The 18,304-nt window shown below is 42.9% G+C and overlaps 2 protein-coding genes across 3 annotated transcripts; one reads left to right on the forward strand and one right to left on the reverse strand.

The window, feature by feature from the left end:
• Positions 1 to 13: 13 nt before the first annotated feature.
• Positions 14 to 7,989, forward strand: clic1 (chloride intracellular channel 1). 2 transcript variants are annotated; one of them, XM_083646445.1, is made up of 7 exons: positions 14 to 117; positions 351 to 400; positions 1,866 to 1,975; positions 2,716 to 2,841; positions 3,223 to 3,329; positions 4,235 to 4,416; positions 5,368 to 7,989. In XM_083646445.1, the coding sequence occupies exons 2-7, from the start codon at positions 359 to 361 to the stop codon at positions 5,527 to 5,529; spliced, it is 729 nt and encodes a 242-aa protein (XP_083502571.1). In that variant the 5' UTR covers positions 14 to 117; positions 351 to 358; the 3' UTR covers positions 5,530 to 7,989. The 2 variants fall into 2 exon arrangements, with proteins under 2 accessions (XP_083502571.1, XP_083502572.1); XM_083646446.1 differs by having other exon boundaries at positions 24 to 117; positions 354 to 400.
• Positions 7,990 to 8,508: 519 nt separating this feature from the next.
• Positions 8,509 to 10,385, reverse strand: LOC310785399 (prostate stem cell antigen-like; the record flags this gene model as incomplete). Its single annotated transcript, XM_083646454.1, has 3 exons — positions 8,509 to 8,723; positions 10,000 to 10,119; positions 10,334 to 10,385. 3 exons carry the CDS (start codon positions 10,383 to 10,385, stop codon positions 8,509 to 8,511), a joined length of 387 nt encoding a protein of 128 aa, XP_083502580.1.
• Positions 10,386 to 18,304: the final 7,919 nt, after the last annotated feature.

Here is an 18,304-nt window from a genome sequence, read left to right on the forward strand (position 1 = left end):
AAACCATCTACCAGGAAATGGAGGAATGATGAGTGTTGTGTAGCAGCAGCAGAGAGACTCGAGACTGGGAGGGGAAACAACAAACTAGGCGTCAACTGCAACTTTCAGGACTTGAAGGTAGGCTATAACGTTAGCTGTGCGGATTCTTTGTCCTAAAATGTGATATTGCCAGCCTTTTGAAGCAAAGGTTTGCTTTCTCTGAATGTTTATGACGCTTGTATAGCTGCCTCGATACTGTATTGGTTACTTGTAGCGGAAAGGCGTTTCCTATTCGTCTGGAAATGTTTTAATTTTTAGGCTAACGTTACTTTGTGGCCTGCACAAAACAAACTTCTCCATTTCTGTCTCAGCAGCCGAGATGAGCGACGAGAACCGACCCAAAGTTGAACTTTTTGTCAAGGTAAGCGATTGAATGACAAATCGCTGTGTCGCATCCACCAGTGACGCGCGATGGCTACATGCACGCGTGACATGAATTTATTCAGGCAGCGAGTTCGTTATCTTCTTATCCCGTCATCTTATTGTGGCTAATGGCGTTTTATCGCACACGTTCTTTGTCATAGACTGTAAAAAGCTGATAACTTATCGCGGCAATCAGGTTTTCCTTATTTGAGGACATGATGTCACTTTTGATTTTGCAGCCACCACAGCAGTCTTTCTATTATATTATATTATATTATATTATATTATATTATATTATATTCTATTCTATTCTATTGATTTACACATGACAGTTTAGACCACCTTTGCTGAGTCACCGGGCTTATGAACGACAGTAGGACTAATCTAATTAAATGCACGTTAAGATAATGAACAGGCGACTTTAATCTATATTTAGTGTGCTATCCAGGTTGCGTTGTCCTTGTCTCACACACAAAAATCTTCCTTAAAACAGTCCATCAGATGGACCAGTAGGGTACAAGAGTTAATATAACCAACACAGGACTTTCTGTGGCTAGTTTTCCCTGCCTGCCTTCCCTCATGGTTCTATAATGATTCCTCTGTCTGAACATGTGGGCCCAGCTGAGCGGCCACCTCCCTCTGTGTGTGTTTTCTCTTCACAAGTGAAAGATGCTGTTGTAACTTCCCTAATCCTTCCTGTCCGCTCGGCCGTCCCAATCAAACCTGCTACCCTCTCGTATAAACAACTCCTGGCCTGCCTGCACTTTTCTGTATGATCATTACTGTGCGTTTGGCAGGAGTTTCACGTGGGTGTAATTTACAATGAGCTGTGCTGTAAAAGCTCCACAGTAAAGATCCGGAAGGAGATAGAAAGTTAACATGGAACATTATGCTTTTACACAGCCATACAACAAGGCCACACTTTGACTAGTCAAATCAGCCAACCTGCTACAGTAGCTAGTCTAGCTACTGTCTAGCTACTGTAGCCCAGCAGCTCGTGTCTGTAGCTGCTAGAGACACGAGCTGCTGGCTTGGATTGATCAAAGCTGTGTTGCAGTTTTCTGTGTGAGGCGGATGATGGTAGAAGAAGACTTGCTGAGTAATGTAGTTTAACTTCTTAACCTCTTTGTTCTGAGCTCATTTTCTCTGTTGTTTGTTGTCTTTTTTTGCTTGTTATTTTCTTGCTCAATTCCTTTCCTTTCTGGCCATGCTGTAGCTTAAGAAGTCAATGATTCCTATTTGTTTGGCCTATAAATAAGGTTATACACTCTCGAATGATGACTAAACAAACGTCAAGGTTAGGTCAAACATCCCAAAGTGCTGCCCCCCCCCCCCCACCCCCATTCCCCTTGTGTGTTTGTGTGTGTGTGTGTGTGTGTGTGTGTGTGTGTGTGTGTTTGTGTTTGTGTTTGTTTGTTTGTTTGTTTGTTTGTTTACAGCTGTTGTGTCTGTTGTTTTCCCAGGCAGGAATCGATGGCCAGAGCATCGGCAACTGCCCCTTCTCTCAGCGTCTCTTCATGGTGTTGTGGCTGAAGGGAGTCACCTTCGATGTCACCACAGTGGATATGACCAGGTGAACAACTTGGCCTTCCTCTCATTTCCTTTTTTTTTTTTTACTTTCACAGCCTTGCAGGCTTATATTGGCCATATATTGGCCATCACTTTTGGGCCCACTGTTTCAACGCTCCCAAATGTGCGATTATGTCAACATGGAGCGCTTTTATTCAATTGAATGGGTGTCAAAAGGTATAAAGCTGCACCGGCATTGGGTTTTAGCGCAAGCCAGGCACTTCTTAGTCACAACCATGTCATACTGTATAGACGGTTTTCACCAGAGCACAACCCCACAGCACTTCCTTTTTCTCAGCATTCGGCAAACTGCAGAAATATTCACTTGACATTGTTACTTTTGTTTTCGCCGCTCAGCTGTATAGAGGGTTTTCACAGAATGGTCAGTCCTGCACTTGAATGTTTTTTTTTCTTTTATGTCCATAGCAAACACTGCAACAGGAAGTGAGCGGGGGTTCAATTTAGAATGTTTTTGTTGTCAAGTTAAAACCGTCTATAAGTTTCCAATAAAAGTGAGGTTTCATATTTTCTCAGCTTCTTATTCTGTCCCCCCCCCCCCCCCCCCCCCACATTCTTGTCACCTTTTAACCATTTTCTTCTCACCCGCCCTCTCTCTCTCTCTTGCTGGATCCCCTCTCTCTCTCCCTCTCTCTCTCTCTCTCTCTCTCTCCCTCCCCCTCTCTTGCTGGACCCCCTCTCCCCTCTTCCTCTCTGCTTTCCTCCTCCCCCTCTCTCTCGCTGCAGGAAGCCAGACATCCTGAAGGACCTGGCTCCGGGTGCCCAGCCGCCCTTCCTGATCTACGGCAGCGACGTGAAAACCGACACCAACAAGATCGAGGAGTTCCTGGAGGAGAACCTCTGCCCCCCAAAGTAACTCACTCCGTCCATCTGTCCTCCACCTTTTATTCAGTTGTTCTGCTTCCAAACTTGACTTCATGCTGTGTTTGGTGGCGTGCCACATCCCCATCTCTGTGCTCTGTATCCCATTCACAATTCAATTTTAACAATACTTTATGGTGCATTGTACATGCTTATGAACCATCCTTGTGTGTGTGTGTGTGTGTGTGTGTGTGTGTGTGTGTGTGTGTGTGTGTGTGTGTGTGTGTGTGTGTGTGTGTGTGTGTGCGTGCGTGCGTGCGTGCGTGCGTGCGTGCGCGCGTGTGTGTGTGTGGGTTTAGGAACACGTGTATTTCATATATAATAATGAATATTAGCCTGCTATAAATCATACTTGCCCTCTTTGTTGTTCAGGTACCCCCGTCTGGCCGCTCGTAACCCGGAGTCAAACACGGCGGGCGTGGACGTCTTCTCCAAGTTCTCCGCTTACGTCAAGAACCCGAACCCCCAGCTTCATGACAGTGAGTCAGGCCTAATCTGCCCAAATTATATTACGAGTACAATTCAGATCTGTTAGTGTCCGGTAATTATAACTTGATACTTGATACACGTAGGGAAACAGCTGGCTTGCCTTTTTGCATTTCAGATCGTAATGAAATATATTGGAGAGAACCTTGTTCATAATCGGCGTCTGCGTCGGCAATGTCTAAGTGTTTTTTTCTGCGAGACGTTTTGCAAACACAGACCGTGTGGCGTGTTCTATTTTGGGGGGAATCTCAAACTGGCTTTCATCACACAAAGAGTTTTGTCTGTAACAAATGGCGTTGAGAGCTGGGAGTGTCTGTGTTAATAACATTATGAGCTTGTCTTTCTGCTTCAGTGGCAGCAGGTCACCTCACCTGCTGCTCTGTGTGTTTTAGCTCCCTGCTGGAAAGTCACTGCTGTTGTGTCAAATTATTTTACTCCAGTTTTGGTATTTATCTAGTTTCTTGTTTCGTTGTTTGAGTTGAGTTTTGTTGTTTTTACTATGTTCTAACAATCATCAGATTGATTATTTTAAGCATTTTACTGCCCCAATCTGGCTTTTAATCTGCTTTAATCAGGTCTGTTCTACCTCTTAAAATGTTAATATGTTTTCCTTGGTCATTTAATTGAAACTAAGATCTATTGTATAATTTCAAAATTGAATTGCTTTCAGCCTGAAATTGGGCCAGGTTTCTTCTATTCATGTTTACTTTTAGGAAATACAAACTCTCCCACAGAGTTTTCATTATACGTTTGTTTGTTTCTTTGTTTGTTTCTTTGTGTGTGTGTGTGTGTGTGTGTGTGTGTGTGTGTCTGTCTGTCTGTCTGTCTGTCTGTCCGTCCGTCCGTCCGTCCGTCCGTCTGTATGTGTGTGTGTGTGTGTGTGTGCATGTGTGTTCAGACCTTGAGAAAGGCCTGCTGAAGGCATTGAAAAAGCTGGACGACTACCTCGGCTCCCCACTTCCTGACGAGATTGATGAAAATAGCGCAGATGATGTCACTTCCTCGTCCCGCCCCTTCCTGGACGGCCAAGATCTGACTCTGTCTGACTGCAACCTGCTGCCGAAGCTCCACATTGTCAAGGTCAGCTTTCCTTTTAAAGCAGCACAGTGTGACCGCTTGGATTCCATAGATTATGTTTAGTTTAGTTTAGTTTAGTTTTTCATCTAAAAAATAAGGCTTTCGGTGCTTTTTATGCCTCCGCCGGCGAAGCCAGGCCGAAGGCATTATGGATCCGGGTTGTCCGTCCGTACGTACGGCCGGCCGGCCGTCCGTACGGATGTCCGTCCGTACGGATGTTTGTTAACGCCATATCTGAGGAACGCCTTGACGGAATTTCATCAGATTCGCCTTAAACATTCACTTAGGCTCAAGGATGATCTGATTAGATTTTGGTGGTCAAAGGTCAAAGGTCAAGGTCACTGACCTCTCGAACGCCATTTTCAAGCTTGTTAACGCGATATCTGAGGAACGCCTGGACGGAATTTCATCACATTCACCTTAAACATTCAATTAGGCTCAAGGATGATCTGATTAGATTTTGGTGGTCAAAGGTGAAAGGTCAAGGTCACTGTGACCTCTCAAACGCCATTTTCAAGCTTGTTAACGCGATATCTGAGGAACGCCTGGACGGAATTTCATCAGATTCGCCTTAAACATTCACTTAGGCTCAAGGATGAACTGATTCCATTTTGGTTATCAAAGGTCAAAGGTCAAGGTCACAGTGACCTAACAAATGCCATTTTCAAGCTCGGTAACGCCATATCTCAGTAACACCTTGACTAAATTTCTTCACATTTGGCTCAAATATCCAATTCTGCAAAGAAACGCCTTGATGCAATTTCTTCCAATTTGGCTGCAACATCCACTTGGACTCAAGAATGAACTAATGGCGGAGGCATAAGTCCGCGTTGCGGTCGTTCTAGTTGTTTCTGTTTGTGTTTCCTGCGGTAACAATGAAATGTTCCCATAAGAACTCTCTCTCTCTCTCTCTCTCTCTCTTCTATCCCGCCCCTCCCCTTGTTGTCTCCCCAGGTGGTGTGTTTGAAATACCGTAACTTCAGTATCCCTCGCTCTCTGGCCAACCTGTGGAGGTACCTGGACGCTGCGTACGCCCGGGAGGAGTTTTCCTCCACCTGTCCGGACGACAAAGAGATCCACATCGCCTACTCCTCTGTCGCTAAAGCTCTCAAGTAGGAGACGAAGACGGGGAAGGGGGGGGGGGGCGGGGGGTGCAGTGCATGAATACATCAGCAGAACTATACACAGAAGCAAACACACACACACACACACACACACACCCTGCGTTCACACTGCGAGCAACTTGGTCGATAGGTTCCCGCTATTCCGACTGATTGTGGCTGATCACATTTAATGTCATAGTCTCATGCAGCTACAAGTTTTAGACAGTCACAGCCATTTTTTTTTACAGTAATGTCGCATTGTTTTGATGAGTCAAGATAGCGAATTTACGATCGCAATGATGATTGTAACCGACCAACTAATATTGTTTTTGAGACGTTTGTTCCTGCAGTCTTTCAAATAAAAGCTCTAGAAAAGGGAAACTTTGATTGCGTGGAATCAACTTCTCATCCATTTTGCGCTTGCCAGCCTCAACTGTTGTTTATGAAACAAAATCACATTGGTAAGGAAACATGGAAGCACAGAAATCTGATTGGCTGTTGACGGTCAATGATCATTGCCAAAGCCAACCTTTCCTGCGCGTTGATCATAAACACACCCGGGTTTCCCCAGTTAGTCAACTCTATGAGAAATGTTGATTGTGTTGCTCACAGTCTGAATGCCAGGACACACACTGGGGACAGCAGATGAAGTGGATCCTCACACACACACACACACTGTAGATGTACACACACTTTACACACACTTAAAACTACAGCCATGGCCATGTACAGAGCTTCAATACCAGTAGTACATTTCTTTGGCTTCTTCAGACTCTGTAAAGCCTGAGTCTATTTGAAGCATGTTATTGTTCCCTTCTTTACGACGAATGCCATAATGCTTCATTTTGATAAGTCGATGCGTGGATATGCAGACGCCCACAGAGCTGCCTGCCACTTCAAACTGTCACCCGTACCCTGTCATCGCTGACACACAGACGTCACATAACCAGCACCAGCAAGTGTCTTTTAAGTATAAGTATTCCTGTAATTACAGACGCGTCACTTTCAGTACAATATACAGTATGACTCCACTGCTGAGGTAACACGGCCTTTCGATGTGGGGGATCACAAGTCACCACGCACCTAAATGTAACAACTTCATATTGTTCACGGCCTGCAGGCTGGGCGGGGACATAATAGCGGAGAACAGTCACAGAGGCAGGAAGTAATTTCAATAGACCTCTACTTCCTCTTTCTGCGGTCCCACACCAGGCGTGAAGGATTAATCAAGATTACTGGACCAAGCTTGTTTTGATCCGCTGTAACGTCATCTTGCTGAGCGAGTTCCTCTGCTCCGCTTATATAATATGTGAAGGATGATTTTTTTTTGTTGTCGTTTAATAGTGTAAGGAATCAAATTGTGAGCTTGTTGAAGTTACTCTTAGATGAAGAAGTGAGGCGACGGTCGACTTGTCCGGGGCGCGAGGGGGCCTGTTCTGTCATGAAGAAATGCAGGAAGTTACGCATAAGCACAGTTTTTCAAGAGGAAAAAACATCAAGAGCATTAGACTGATTAGATTGTTTGATTATGTATTGTTTGCAGACTGATGTTTGCATCATGTGCAAATTGACTTGAAATTGAAAACATGGGAAGAACTGGAAATCATTTGACCGACTGTAGTACGAACTAAGGCACTATTTAAATCCAAATTTACAGAGGCAGTTAGCAGCCAAGTTTTAATTTATAGGTAGTGTGAATTTGTTGTTGTTGTGTGTTTTATAGTGTTCACCTCGGGGCATTCTAAATGTCTCTGGGATCAAGGTGAAACACTAAAACAATTCAACCGAAGTGCAATTTAACACAATTGAATAGGACAATCTTCTATTATCATATTGCTTTCAATATATTACATCTAATATTTAACATTTTCCTATGGAATTTTAATGACACAAGTTAAGCCCCATGTGTGTCTGTATATCAAACCGATGAAATATTTGGCTTGACTGAAATATTAATTGTTGTTAATTTCATTGAATTGCTAAACAACAGACCGACTTTCAGAATGGCTGTATGTTTAAAAGGGACCACGTCTGTATAATTTCAACGCTGATGTATTCTTGTTTCTTTTATCCAAGCATGGAAGACTTGTTCTTGTTTGACTTTTTACTGCAAGACTAGAGACAATTTCAGGGAAATTTTAACTCACGTATTCATTGATTTTAATCAGACTATTTCTAACTCTTTTTTTTATCTTGCTAATATGTATTGTGTTTGTTGGGAGACACATATTGTGATCTTCACCAGCTGTTCACCCAATCCTGTGCATTTCCCTCCATATATTTTAGCCTTTTTTTCCTGCTCTCTTCCATTTAGTCAACAGCAGTTGCACTTAAAGTCCACATGAGCAAAATGTAGAATAGATCATGCTGACGATTGAACTAATAGCACAGCTCAACAGCCCAAAGTTTCTTTTATGTATTTTGTACTTCTTATAAAGACACATTCAATGATTAATATTCAAATAAAAACATCTTAAAAAGAAATCCACCGTTGACAGATGTGTTTTTATTCATTTTTCTCCCCTCTTGTATACAGTACATGAGCCCCAGCCAAGAAGGCAGCGTATAAAAAGGTACACATGAAACAAAACAAAAAAGCTGTTTGCTAGTTTACTTTTTTAAGAGCAATGGCTTTAAACATGAAATGAAGCAACTTAAAAAAAAGGCAAATACTCACATATCTTTAAAAAATACAGCACCATTGAGAACCATAATGTTGAGAAGACGTCTCTGAAAAGTAGTTTAAAAGTAAGTCTAAGTAGTTTAGTAGGTTAAAGTTGCATTAGCATCAATTATACTGTTGTTTATAATTAATGTCATTTACTGGGCAGCCACTGGGATGCCTTCGCTGTTACTTCTAATTACAAAAATGTCGGAATTTCTAAACCCTGCCGGCAAACAAATGTATGCACATGTTCCTCCTTTCCAGATCTCTTTCTCATGTGACTTACATCTTCAGTGTGTTGTGTTGCACCACATGGCCCTGCTCACATCAGGCCAGCAGCAGAGAGAGTGCAGGCAGCAGACAGAGTACCGCCCCTCTCCAGTTGAGGGCGGCAGAGGGCGACACGGCCCCGTTGCACAGGTCCGTGTCACAGCAGATGTTGCTGTAGTTGAAGGAGAGGCCCGCTGCTTGTTTCTGGCCACTCAGGCCGCACTGCGCGGCCACGGCACAGCTCTTCTCGTACAGGGTCAGCCGCAGAGCACCTGCAGGGACAGGGGAGGGAGCCAGGGGGTGTGGTTTGTTCTTGGTGCATATTCACGAGTCCTGAAGTGTATCTCATCACTCAAACAGGAAACACTACTTTTGAATTTCAGCTTATTTGAAATTGTACGTAAGTTTTATTGTATACTGAAAAAAATAATGTTCTTGTATAGAATTAGATGTGTGCCTTTAGTATCAAACAGAACATTTTGAATTGAGAAGAAAGCAAAAATTCAAAGAAAAATAATGATCTCAATTAAGCGCAACACACACAAAAATAAACTTCTCGCTTGTAAGTTCAGTATGTGTAACATGGATGATGATGTTGACATAAGGGAATGTGTGTTTTTACAGCTTTTTGTCTCCTCTTTAGTAGGGGTGGGACAAAATATCGATACTCACGGTATCGCGATATTTCCACTTGCGATACGTTATCGATACACTCGCACCAAGTATCGATATGTTTATTTAAAAAAAAAAAAAAAAAAAAAAATTTTTTTTTTTTAAATAAACAGGCTAAAATATTATGCTGTGTGTGGTAGTTGAAACATAGTTTCAAGTTGACGTTTATTTATGTTTGTAGTTGAAACAAAAACATAAATACTGTAGGCTACATGAATGGAAATGTTTGCTCATTAATATCTACTTTTAGAAATTATATAGGTAGGTAGGTTATATACCGGTAGGTTTTCTTGTTTTAATAATAATAATAAAAAGACTTAATGTGTAACTTTTCCTCCGTGGTATCGAAAATGTTATGAGTGAGTGAGTGAACTCTGAGAGAGTTCATGTAAATTCTGCTAATAAATACATAATACCTGCTTCTTGCCTTTTAGGGGTATTTTTTTCTCTTCAGTTACACAGGTATCGTGATGTATCGTCTTCCAATATATCGATTATCGCAGAATCGCTGTATCGTGATAATATCGTTATCGAGGGCCAAGTATCGTGACCATATCGTATCGTGAGCTACTCAGCGATTCCCACCCCTACTCTTTAGTCTAAGATGAGGCACACTGCCCCGCCCACAGTGCTATTTTTAGACATAATTTGATGGCTTCACGGGCATTAGAGGAGAAAGCGGTGCTGAGGTTTGACCTGTTGAGCTGCTCTTTTGTCTAGAAAGGATCAGGCCTAATTGAGGGAAGGCACTCAATCCTATTGACAGATATTGTTCTTTCATTTGAGGCCATCATGCCCTAAATTTTCAGAAAACATTCATATACAGAAGCAGCAACATACTCCACACACACACACACACACATCGGCCTGGCTCACCTCGTGTTCCCACTGCAGTGCTAGACAGGCAGCGCTGGCCAGCTGGGCATTCCTGAGGAAACTGGAGGCACTCCAGAGGAGAGATGGCAGGAAACACACACGTGTAACAGTGCAAACAACCTGAGGGGAAGTAATAGTAGGAAACAATGGGAGATTTATTATCAGACAAATCACAAGTGATGAAACCCAATTACTTTTGTGGAGGTCCAAAAACCCATTTTGAAGGCAGGTTGTGCACTAAATCAAAAAGCATCCCTTAAATGTGTGCTTTTGTCATGGTTTCAGTGATGAGTACGTTAAACAAAATCTTTCTTTCTTTGCATTTCCTACATACCTGCCAAGGGGAGACAACACAGGAAAATGATGAGAAGTTGTGAACAAGACATGGTGTTCCAAGTAAGAAGTCCTCAAATCGTTCCGAGTGCCTTCTTCAAGCTCTGTGTGTCCTTCCTGGTCCCTTACGTCTCTCGTCCAACTAACTACAGCTGATCCGATGCCTCTCCCAACTCATTCATAAATCTTGTATCTCGTCTCTGTCCTTGTCTGCGTCTTGTCCAAACCCACAGTCTCTTCTTGTCCTCTGTCCTTCCACTTTACCAAAGTATTAACTTCTCAAAATGGGGTAAGTATTGTCAACCCCCCCACCTCTATACTCTATCTCTTTCTGTCCTCCTTGAATACTCTTAGTCAGGCCTGAGTCGGACACATATGTCTTGGACAGGCATCGTCTCCTCCCTAAAACCTCTAATTTCATTTAGACAGCAGCTAACTGCTAACAGCTGACATGCTCAGCGAGTACACCTCAATGGGGGAATATAGCGGTAAACGAAGAGCGAGCCAAGTCAAGAAATGTGTAGCATGGGTTATTCATTTATTATCTTATCTTATGTGCCAATGCATCCTGCCTTTAGATCTATTTTGAGAGAAGTACACTGTAAAAAAAAAAAATCTGTGTAATCATAAGGAATCCAGCTGTGTTGTGAATTTGAGTCCAGTCAATGGCAAAAAAGGAAAAAAAGCAAGTATGTTGTGTGTCAAGTCAGTTCTTAGTTCAGTTCTTACAGCACTTTTTAATTTAACGATCAAAGGAGCTGTCCATCAGCACCATACAAAAATCAGAAACTAAAAGTGAGGGGCTGTCCGCAACAGGCTAATTAACAAATAATTGATTATAAATTCAATAACGGTATCACTCAACAATGAAGAAATGCATTCTCATAAATAATAATAAAAAAAATCACAAAGATTGTAATATTTTGCAAATGATTTGGCGGCCCACTTATAATACTTTCGCGGCCCACAGGCTGGGAATGGCAGATTTAGGGGAAGAGTGAGACAGATTTAGGGTGGAGAGAAGAGGAGAGTTGAGTGTTTTCAGTTCAACTCACTCCTATGCAGTATGATGGTGCAGTGAGCACTATGTGGTATGATGGTGCAGTCAGCAGGGAGATCATACATTAACCAGAGGGCCTGCCTTCAAACCCCTCCCCATTTTCAAAACAAACAAAACATAGCCTAGGACTGTATACTTTGTCCATGTCAGAATGACACCTGTTGCAACTGTGTTTTATGTGCATGTGTGAGAAAGCATCTGCATTCTTTTTTTATCAGTCAAAATACACTTTGCATTATATGTTTATCATCATTTTCTTTTTGTGTTGCTTCGCCAGCGTCCATGCCACTAAAACCTTCTTGTATTGAATTGGGCAAGAGAGAAAGGGAAGAACCAGAGAGAGAGAGAGAGAGAGAGAGAGAGAGAGAGAGAGAGACAGAATGAGAGGAAGAAAGAGCCACACGGTAGATAGAATGACAGTGAGACAGAGAGAGAAGTACATCTAAAAAAAGAGACAAAGAGAGTCAGTTGGCACAACAGAGAGAGCATGAGCATCTAAAGGAGAGAGAGAGAGACACTGCATCTATAAAAGACAGAGAGAGAGAGAAGGAGAAACAGCACAGCAGAGAGACACTGCATCTATAAAAGACAGAGAGAGAGAGAAGGAGAAACAGCACAGCAGAGAGACACTGCATCTATAAAAGACAGAGAGAGAGAGAGGAGAAACAGCACAGCAGAGAGACACTGCATCTATAAAAGACAGAGAGAGAGAGAAGGAGAAACAGCACAGCAGAGAGACACTGCATCTATAAAAGACAGAGAGAGAGAGAGAAGGAGAAACAGCACAGCAGAGAGACACTGCATCTATAAAAGACAGAGAGAGAGAGAAGGAGAAACAGCACAGCAGAGAGACACTGCATCTATAAAAGACAGAGAGAGAGAGAAGGAGAAACAGCACAGCAGAGAGACACTGCATCTATAAAAGACAGAGAGAGAGAGGAGAAACAGCACAGCAGAGAGACACTGCATCTATAAAAGACAGAGAGAGAGAGGAGAAACAGCACAGCACAGAGACACTGCATCTATAAAAGACAGAGAGAGAGAAGGAGAAACAGCACAGCACAGAGACACTGCATCTATAAAAGACAGAGAGAGAGAGAGAAGGAGAAACAGCACAGCAGAGAGACACTGCATCTATAAAAGACAGAGAGAGAGAGAAGGAGAAACAGCACAGCAGAGAGACACTGCATCTATAAAAGACAGAGAGAGAGAAGGAGAAACAGCACAGCACAGAGACACTGCATCTATAAAAGACAGAGAGAGAGAGAGAGAGAGGAGAAACAGCACAGCAGAGAGACACTGCATCTATAAAAGACAGAGAGAGAGAAGGAGAAACAGCACAGCAGAGAGACACTGCATCTATAAAAGACAGAGAGAGAGAAGGAGAAACAGCACAGCACAGAGACACTGCATCTATAAAAGACAGAGAGAGAGAGAAGGAGAAACAGCACAGCAGAGAGACACTGCATCTATAAAAGACAGAGAGAGAGAGGAGAAACAGCACAGCAGAGAGACACTGCATCTATAAAAGACAGAGAGAGAGAAGGAGAAACAGCACAGCACAGAGACACTGCATCTATAAAAGACAGAGAGAGAAGGAGAAACAGCACAGCAGAGAGACACTGCATCTATAAAAGACAGACAGAGAGAGAGAGAAGGAGAAACAGCACAGCAGAGAGACACTGCATCTATAAAAGACAGAGAGAGAGAGAAGGAGAAACAGCACAGCAGAGAGACACTGCATCTATAAAAGACAGACAGAGAGAGAGAGAAGGAGAAACAGCACAGCAGAGAGACACTGCATCTATAAAAGACAGAGAGAGAGAAGGAGAAACAGCACAGCACAGAGACACTGCATCTATAAAAGACAGAGAGAGAGAGAAGGAGAAACAGCACAGCAGAGAGACACTGCATCTATAAAAGACAGAGAGAGAGAGAGAAGGAGAAACAGCACAGCAGAGAGACACTGCATCTATAAAAGACAGAGAGAGAGAGAGAGAAGGAGAAACAGCACAGCAGAGAGACACTGCATCTATAAAAGACAGAGAGAGAGAGAGAAGGAGAAACAGCACAGCAGAGAGACACTGCATCTATAAAAGACAGAGAGAGAGAGGAGAAACAGCACAGCAGAGAGACACTGCATCTATAAAAGACAGAGAGAGAGAGAAGGAGAAACAGCACAGCAGAGAGACATTGCATCTATAAAAGACAGAGAGAGAGAGAAGGAGAAACAGCACAGCAGAGAGACACTGCATCTATAAAAGACAGAGAGAGAGAGAAGGAGAAACAGCACAGCAGAGAGACACTGCATCTATAAAAGACAGAGAGAGAGAGGAGAAACAGCACAGCAGAGAGACACTGCATCTATAAAAGACAGAGAGAGAGAGAAGGAGAAACAGCACAGCAGAGAGACACTGCATCTATAAAAGACAGAGAGAGAGAGAGAAGGAGAAACAGCACAGCAGAGAGACACTGCATCTATAAAAGACAGAGAGAGAGAGGAGAAACAGCACAGCAGAGAGACACTGCATCTATAAAAGACAGAGAGAGAGAGAGGAGAAACAGCACAGCAGAGAGACACTGCATCTATAAAAGACAGAGAGAGAGAGAGGAGAAACAGCACAGCAGAGAGACACTGCATCTATAAAAGACAGAGAGAGAGAGAAGGAGAAACAGCACAGCAGAGAGACACTGCATCTATAAAAGACAGAGAGAGAGAGAAGGAGAAACAGCACAGCAGAGAGACACTGCATCTATAAAAGACAGAGAGAGAGAAGGAGAAACAGCACAGCAGAGAGACACTGCATCTATAAAAGACAGAGAGAGAGAAGGAGAAACAGCACAGCAGAGAGACACTGCATCTATAAAAGACAGAGAGAGAGAGAGAGAAAGCAAGCAAGATGGAGAGAGAGAGACAGTCAGCAAGTCAGAGAGAGAGAGAGAGTCGGTGAGCCGGAGACTGAGGCAGTCTAACTGAATTACCCTGTAGGGTCTAATAGGAGGCGTGAGGGCAGTGAGCAGTGTGGTCTGCTGACAGCGGTCTTGTGATGGAGTGAGACAGCCTCAGACTGAATAAGCTGTTTACCACTTGACTAATTACAGCCAAAACTCCACGTAAATGTAGACAAACACCCGCACAGGCCCGGCCCAAGCACTACTGGCTATAAAGCTTTCTGTGGTTTAGCTGCAGGATGGCTGGGTTTTGTTACTTATTATAGGACAATGCGAGGCGTGTCAGAAGGTTTAGATCCTCACAGTATTTGAAAGTCATCCCTGACACACTTTGAATTGTGATGATTAAATTCACCTATCATCCCCGTATATTATCATCCTTAAAACCACAAATCAAATCATTGCTGTTGAGTGATACGTCACCAGCCTTGTTTTCAGATTGACCACCACCATGCTTTTTTGAGTTTATTAAAATGGTTTTGGAAAGATTTCATAAACCCAATGGTTGATTTCCCCCGCACCCCTAGACTGGAGCATGTGATACCTTCAATTTCAAGTTTCAAGTTAAACATAAAATCAATTACAATTGGAGTCACAAGTCAAGTCAAGTCAAGTCAAGTCAAATTTTATTTATATAGCACCTTTCATACACAAAGGCAATTCAAGGTGCTTTACAAAAAAATAATCGAAAAAACAAGCAGCAAAGCAATGCACATATAAAAAAAACACATAAAAAACACAGCCGACAGTTTTAGTTAAAATATATACTCAAATTAACAAACATGAAACATTATTTCTGTTTTAAATAAGTTACAAGGCACTCTTCAGTATTATTATTACATGTACAGTCCATTTGTTGGAAATGTACAGGAAAAATCTTTTTAAAATTACAAGCCGAGAGAGGCAGTAGTTTAGTAGCAGTTAAAAGCAAGAGTAAACATAAAGGTCTTTAGCTTGGATTTAAAAATAGGCAGAGTAGGGGCAGATCTAATGTGTTCAGGGAGTTTGTTCCAGTTATGAGAGGCATAGTGGGAGAACGCGGCTTCACCATGTTTAGATTTGGTCCTTGGGACAATTAGTAGACCAGTGCCTGAAGATCTCAGGGATCTGGATGGTTCATAGTGTAGAAGCATTTCAGAGATGTAGTGTGGGCCTGACCCGTTGAGAGATTTGTAAACTATTAGCAGAATTTTAAAGTCTATTCTAAGATTTACTGGCAGCCAATGCAGGGATTTGAGAACTGGTGTAATGTGTTCAGCTTTCTTGGTTCTTGTTAGAACTCTAGCAGCCGCATTCTGAATGAGCTGAAGTTGTTTAACAGCTTTTTTGGGAAGACCATTGAAAAGACTGTTGCAGTAGTCTAGCCTGCTAGAAATGAAAGCATGAATTAGTTTTTCAAGATCTTGTTTGGACATATAGCCTCTAATCCTTGCTATATTTTTTAGATGATAGAAGGCAGATTTTCTTATAAGCTTGATGTGGGAGTTGAAATTTAGATCAGAGTCAATAATAATGCCAAGATTTTTTACCTGGTCCTTTGGCTTCAGAGATAGGGATTCGAGGTGAGCAGTAACTTTGAGCCTATCTTCTTTTTTGCCGAAGACAATTATCTCTGTTTTGTCTTTATTAAGTTGGAGAAAATTCTGGCACATCCAATCATTAATTTGCGCAAGGCACTGACACAGTGACTCTATGGGGGCATAGTCATCCGATGAGAGGGCTATGTAGAGTTGGGTGTCATCTGCATAGCTATGATAAGCTATTTTGTTTTTGTTCACAAGGGTTTAACCTGACCAAATAGAGGCCAAAAATGGTCAATTAAGTTGCCTCAAGTGCAGTTTAGGGATCACTTCCTCTGCCCCGAGTCCTCACTGAAGCTGTTAGTGAGGATAACTGCCAAGCTGACCAAAGTTCTCTTGCCATGGGTTTTTTAAATGGTGACTTCATACTAGAGCCAGTATGGGACAGCAATAGCATTCACACAGCTTGGAGACAGTAAGGCCATTGGAGTTGAACAGATGGACCACCACAGTTTTAGAAATGACCCCTAATCCCAGTAAAAGCGTGTCCATTCAAGCCAATGGTAATAGCATGTCTGCTGGACCCATAGGAGGAGAAAAGTTTTGTCAATGTTAAATAAGGGGAGTGGAGAAGACCCTTTCCACACAGCAGTGGTGGTTTGAGCCTGCTGCTTCCACGTTTGACAGGAGATGTTTTGTGTGTTGGCCTCAGGGAGCACTGCAGACAGATGGTGTTGTTCTTTAATCCTGTCTGCGCCCTCTCATTTGCTCCATCTCTCTCCCTCTCTCTCTCTCTCTCTCTCTCTCACCCCCTCTCTCTCTCTCTCTCTCTCTCCCTCCCTCCCTCTCTCTCTCCCTCCCTCCCTCTCTCTCGCTCTCTCCCTCTCTCTCTCCCTCCCTCTCTCTCTCTCCCTCCCTCCCTCTCTCTCTCGCTCTCTCCCTCCCTCCTCTCTCTCTCTCTCACCTCTCTCTCTCTCTCTCTCTCTCTCCCTCCCCTCTCTCTCTCTCCCTCCCTCCCTCTCTCGCTCTCTCCCTCTCTCTCTCCCTCCCTCTCTCTCTCTCTGTGTTGATGAACTGATCTGGCTGCAGTAACTCACTCCGGACAGTAGAAGGGAATATTGTGCTTCCGTGTGAGTCAAAAAGTATTCCTAGCCATCTGTTACCTAGGAGGATGTGTTTGTGCGTGTTTACCTCCCGGAATGGCGCCCCAAAGCCATATTGTTGCCACATTGTTATATTAAAAAAAAAGTTTGATAAATAGTACATCGGAGTATTAATTATAAACAGGGATAACATGACATGTTTCTAAGCATAGCAGAGCTGTTTCTCTGCAGGCAAACTGTTTACACCACAGCCTCTGCGATATCCAATATCATTTGACCCACATTTCATGAAAAGCCAGATTATATTTTCTGCTCTCTCATGCCACACAGACAAAGACAGATGCAAAGACAGTAGACAGACGACAACAGAATAGTCTTCCATACTAACATAGCTCAGACCGGCTTATGTATGGATCTGTGGTCTCTTTGAATACAAGGAAGGAGAGACACAGGAAGAGAGAGGAAGGGGGAGGATTGAAGGTGATGACTCACAATCAGGTGAGTGACTCACTGTGCCCATGACAAATTCCCGTCCCCCACAGGGGCAATAAAGTTTAACCTTACCTAACAGTAGTTTAGACAGCCTGAGCAGAGCTCGGTGAAATCAGCTGTGAAACTGATCAGGTTAATGAGAAGTGACAATGATATTGACTTATTTGATTCACTGCAACAGTGCCAGTTTATGTATAGCCTGATGGGCGGATACACACACAAAAGTGTGTGTGTGTGTGTGTGTGTGTGTGTGTGTGTGTGTGTGGGGGGGGGGGGGGGGGGGGGGGGGGGTAGTGGGTGGCTCTCTGGCCTTTTAGGAAAAACAATGCATCAGGATTAGGGGGGAATATGAATCCTTAATCCTGTGAGAAGACCTCATATAGAAATACCCCAATCCCTCGTTTAGGCTAATCCCTGGTCTGCCAGGACAGAAGAAGTATGAGGAAAGGGTTAGAGAATAGCTGTGTGGGTACAACAGTTATGCTAGCATCTAAAAAGAGAGAGAGATGTAGTTAGTGTGTTTGGCCTACAAACCATTAATTTAAGTTGCAGAGTGTGTGTGTGTGTGTGTGGGGGGGGGTACACACACTTCTAGCTACTCGCTACTCTACCTGTTAATGGCCCATTGTAGCTGAGTAAAAGTACTGATATTTTATTGCAAATGTACTTCATTAAGAGTAAAAAGTTTTCTTAAAAAGAAACTCAAGTAAATACAATTTTTTTTTAATGCTCAACTACATGTAACTGAGTAAATGTACTTGAGTAGGCCTACTACCCAGCTCTGGTAATTCGTTAAATAAATCTTTCGTCAATTAGCCTACGTAATCAGATTACTGTAACACGTT

This window comes from Poromitra crassiceps (genome assembly GCF_964638095.1).
Source record: "Poromitra crassiceps genome assembly, chromosome: 11".
Taxonomy (NCBI): domain Eukaryota; kingdom Metazoa; phylum Chordata; class Actinopteri; order Beryciformes; family Melamphaidae; genus Poromitra; species Poromitra crassiceps.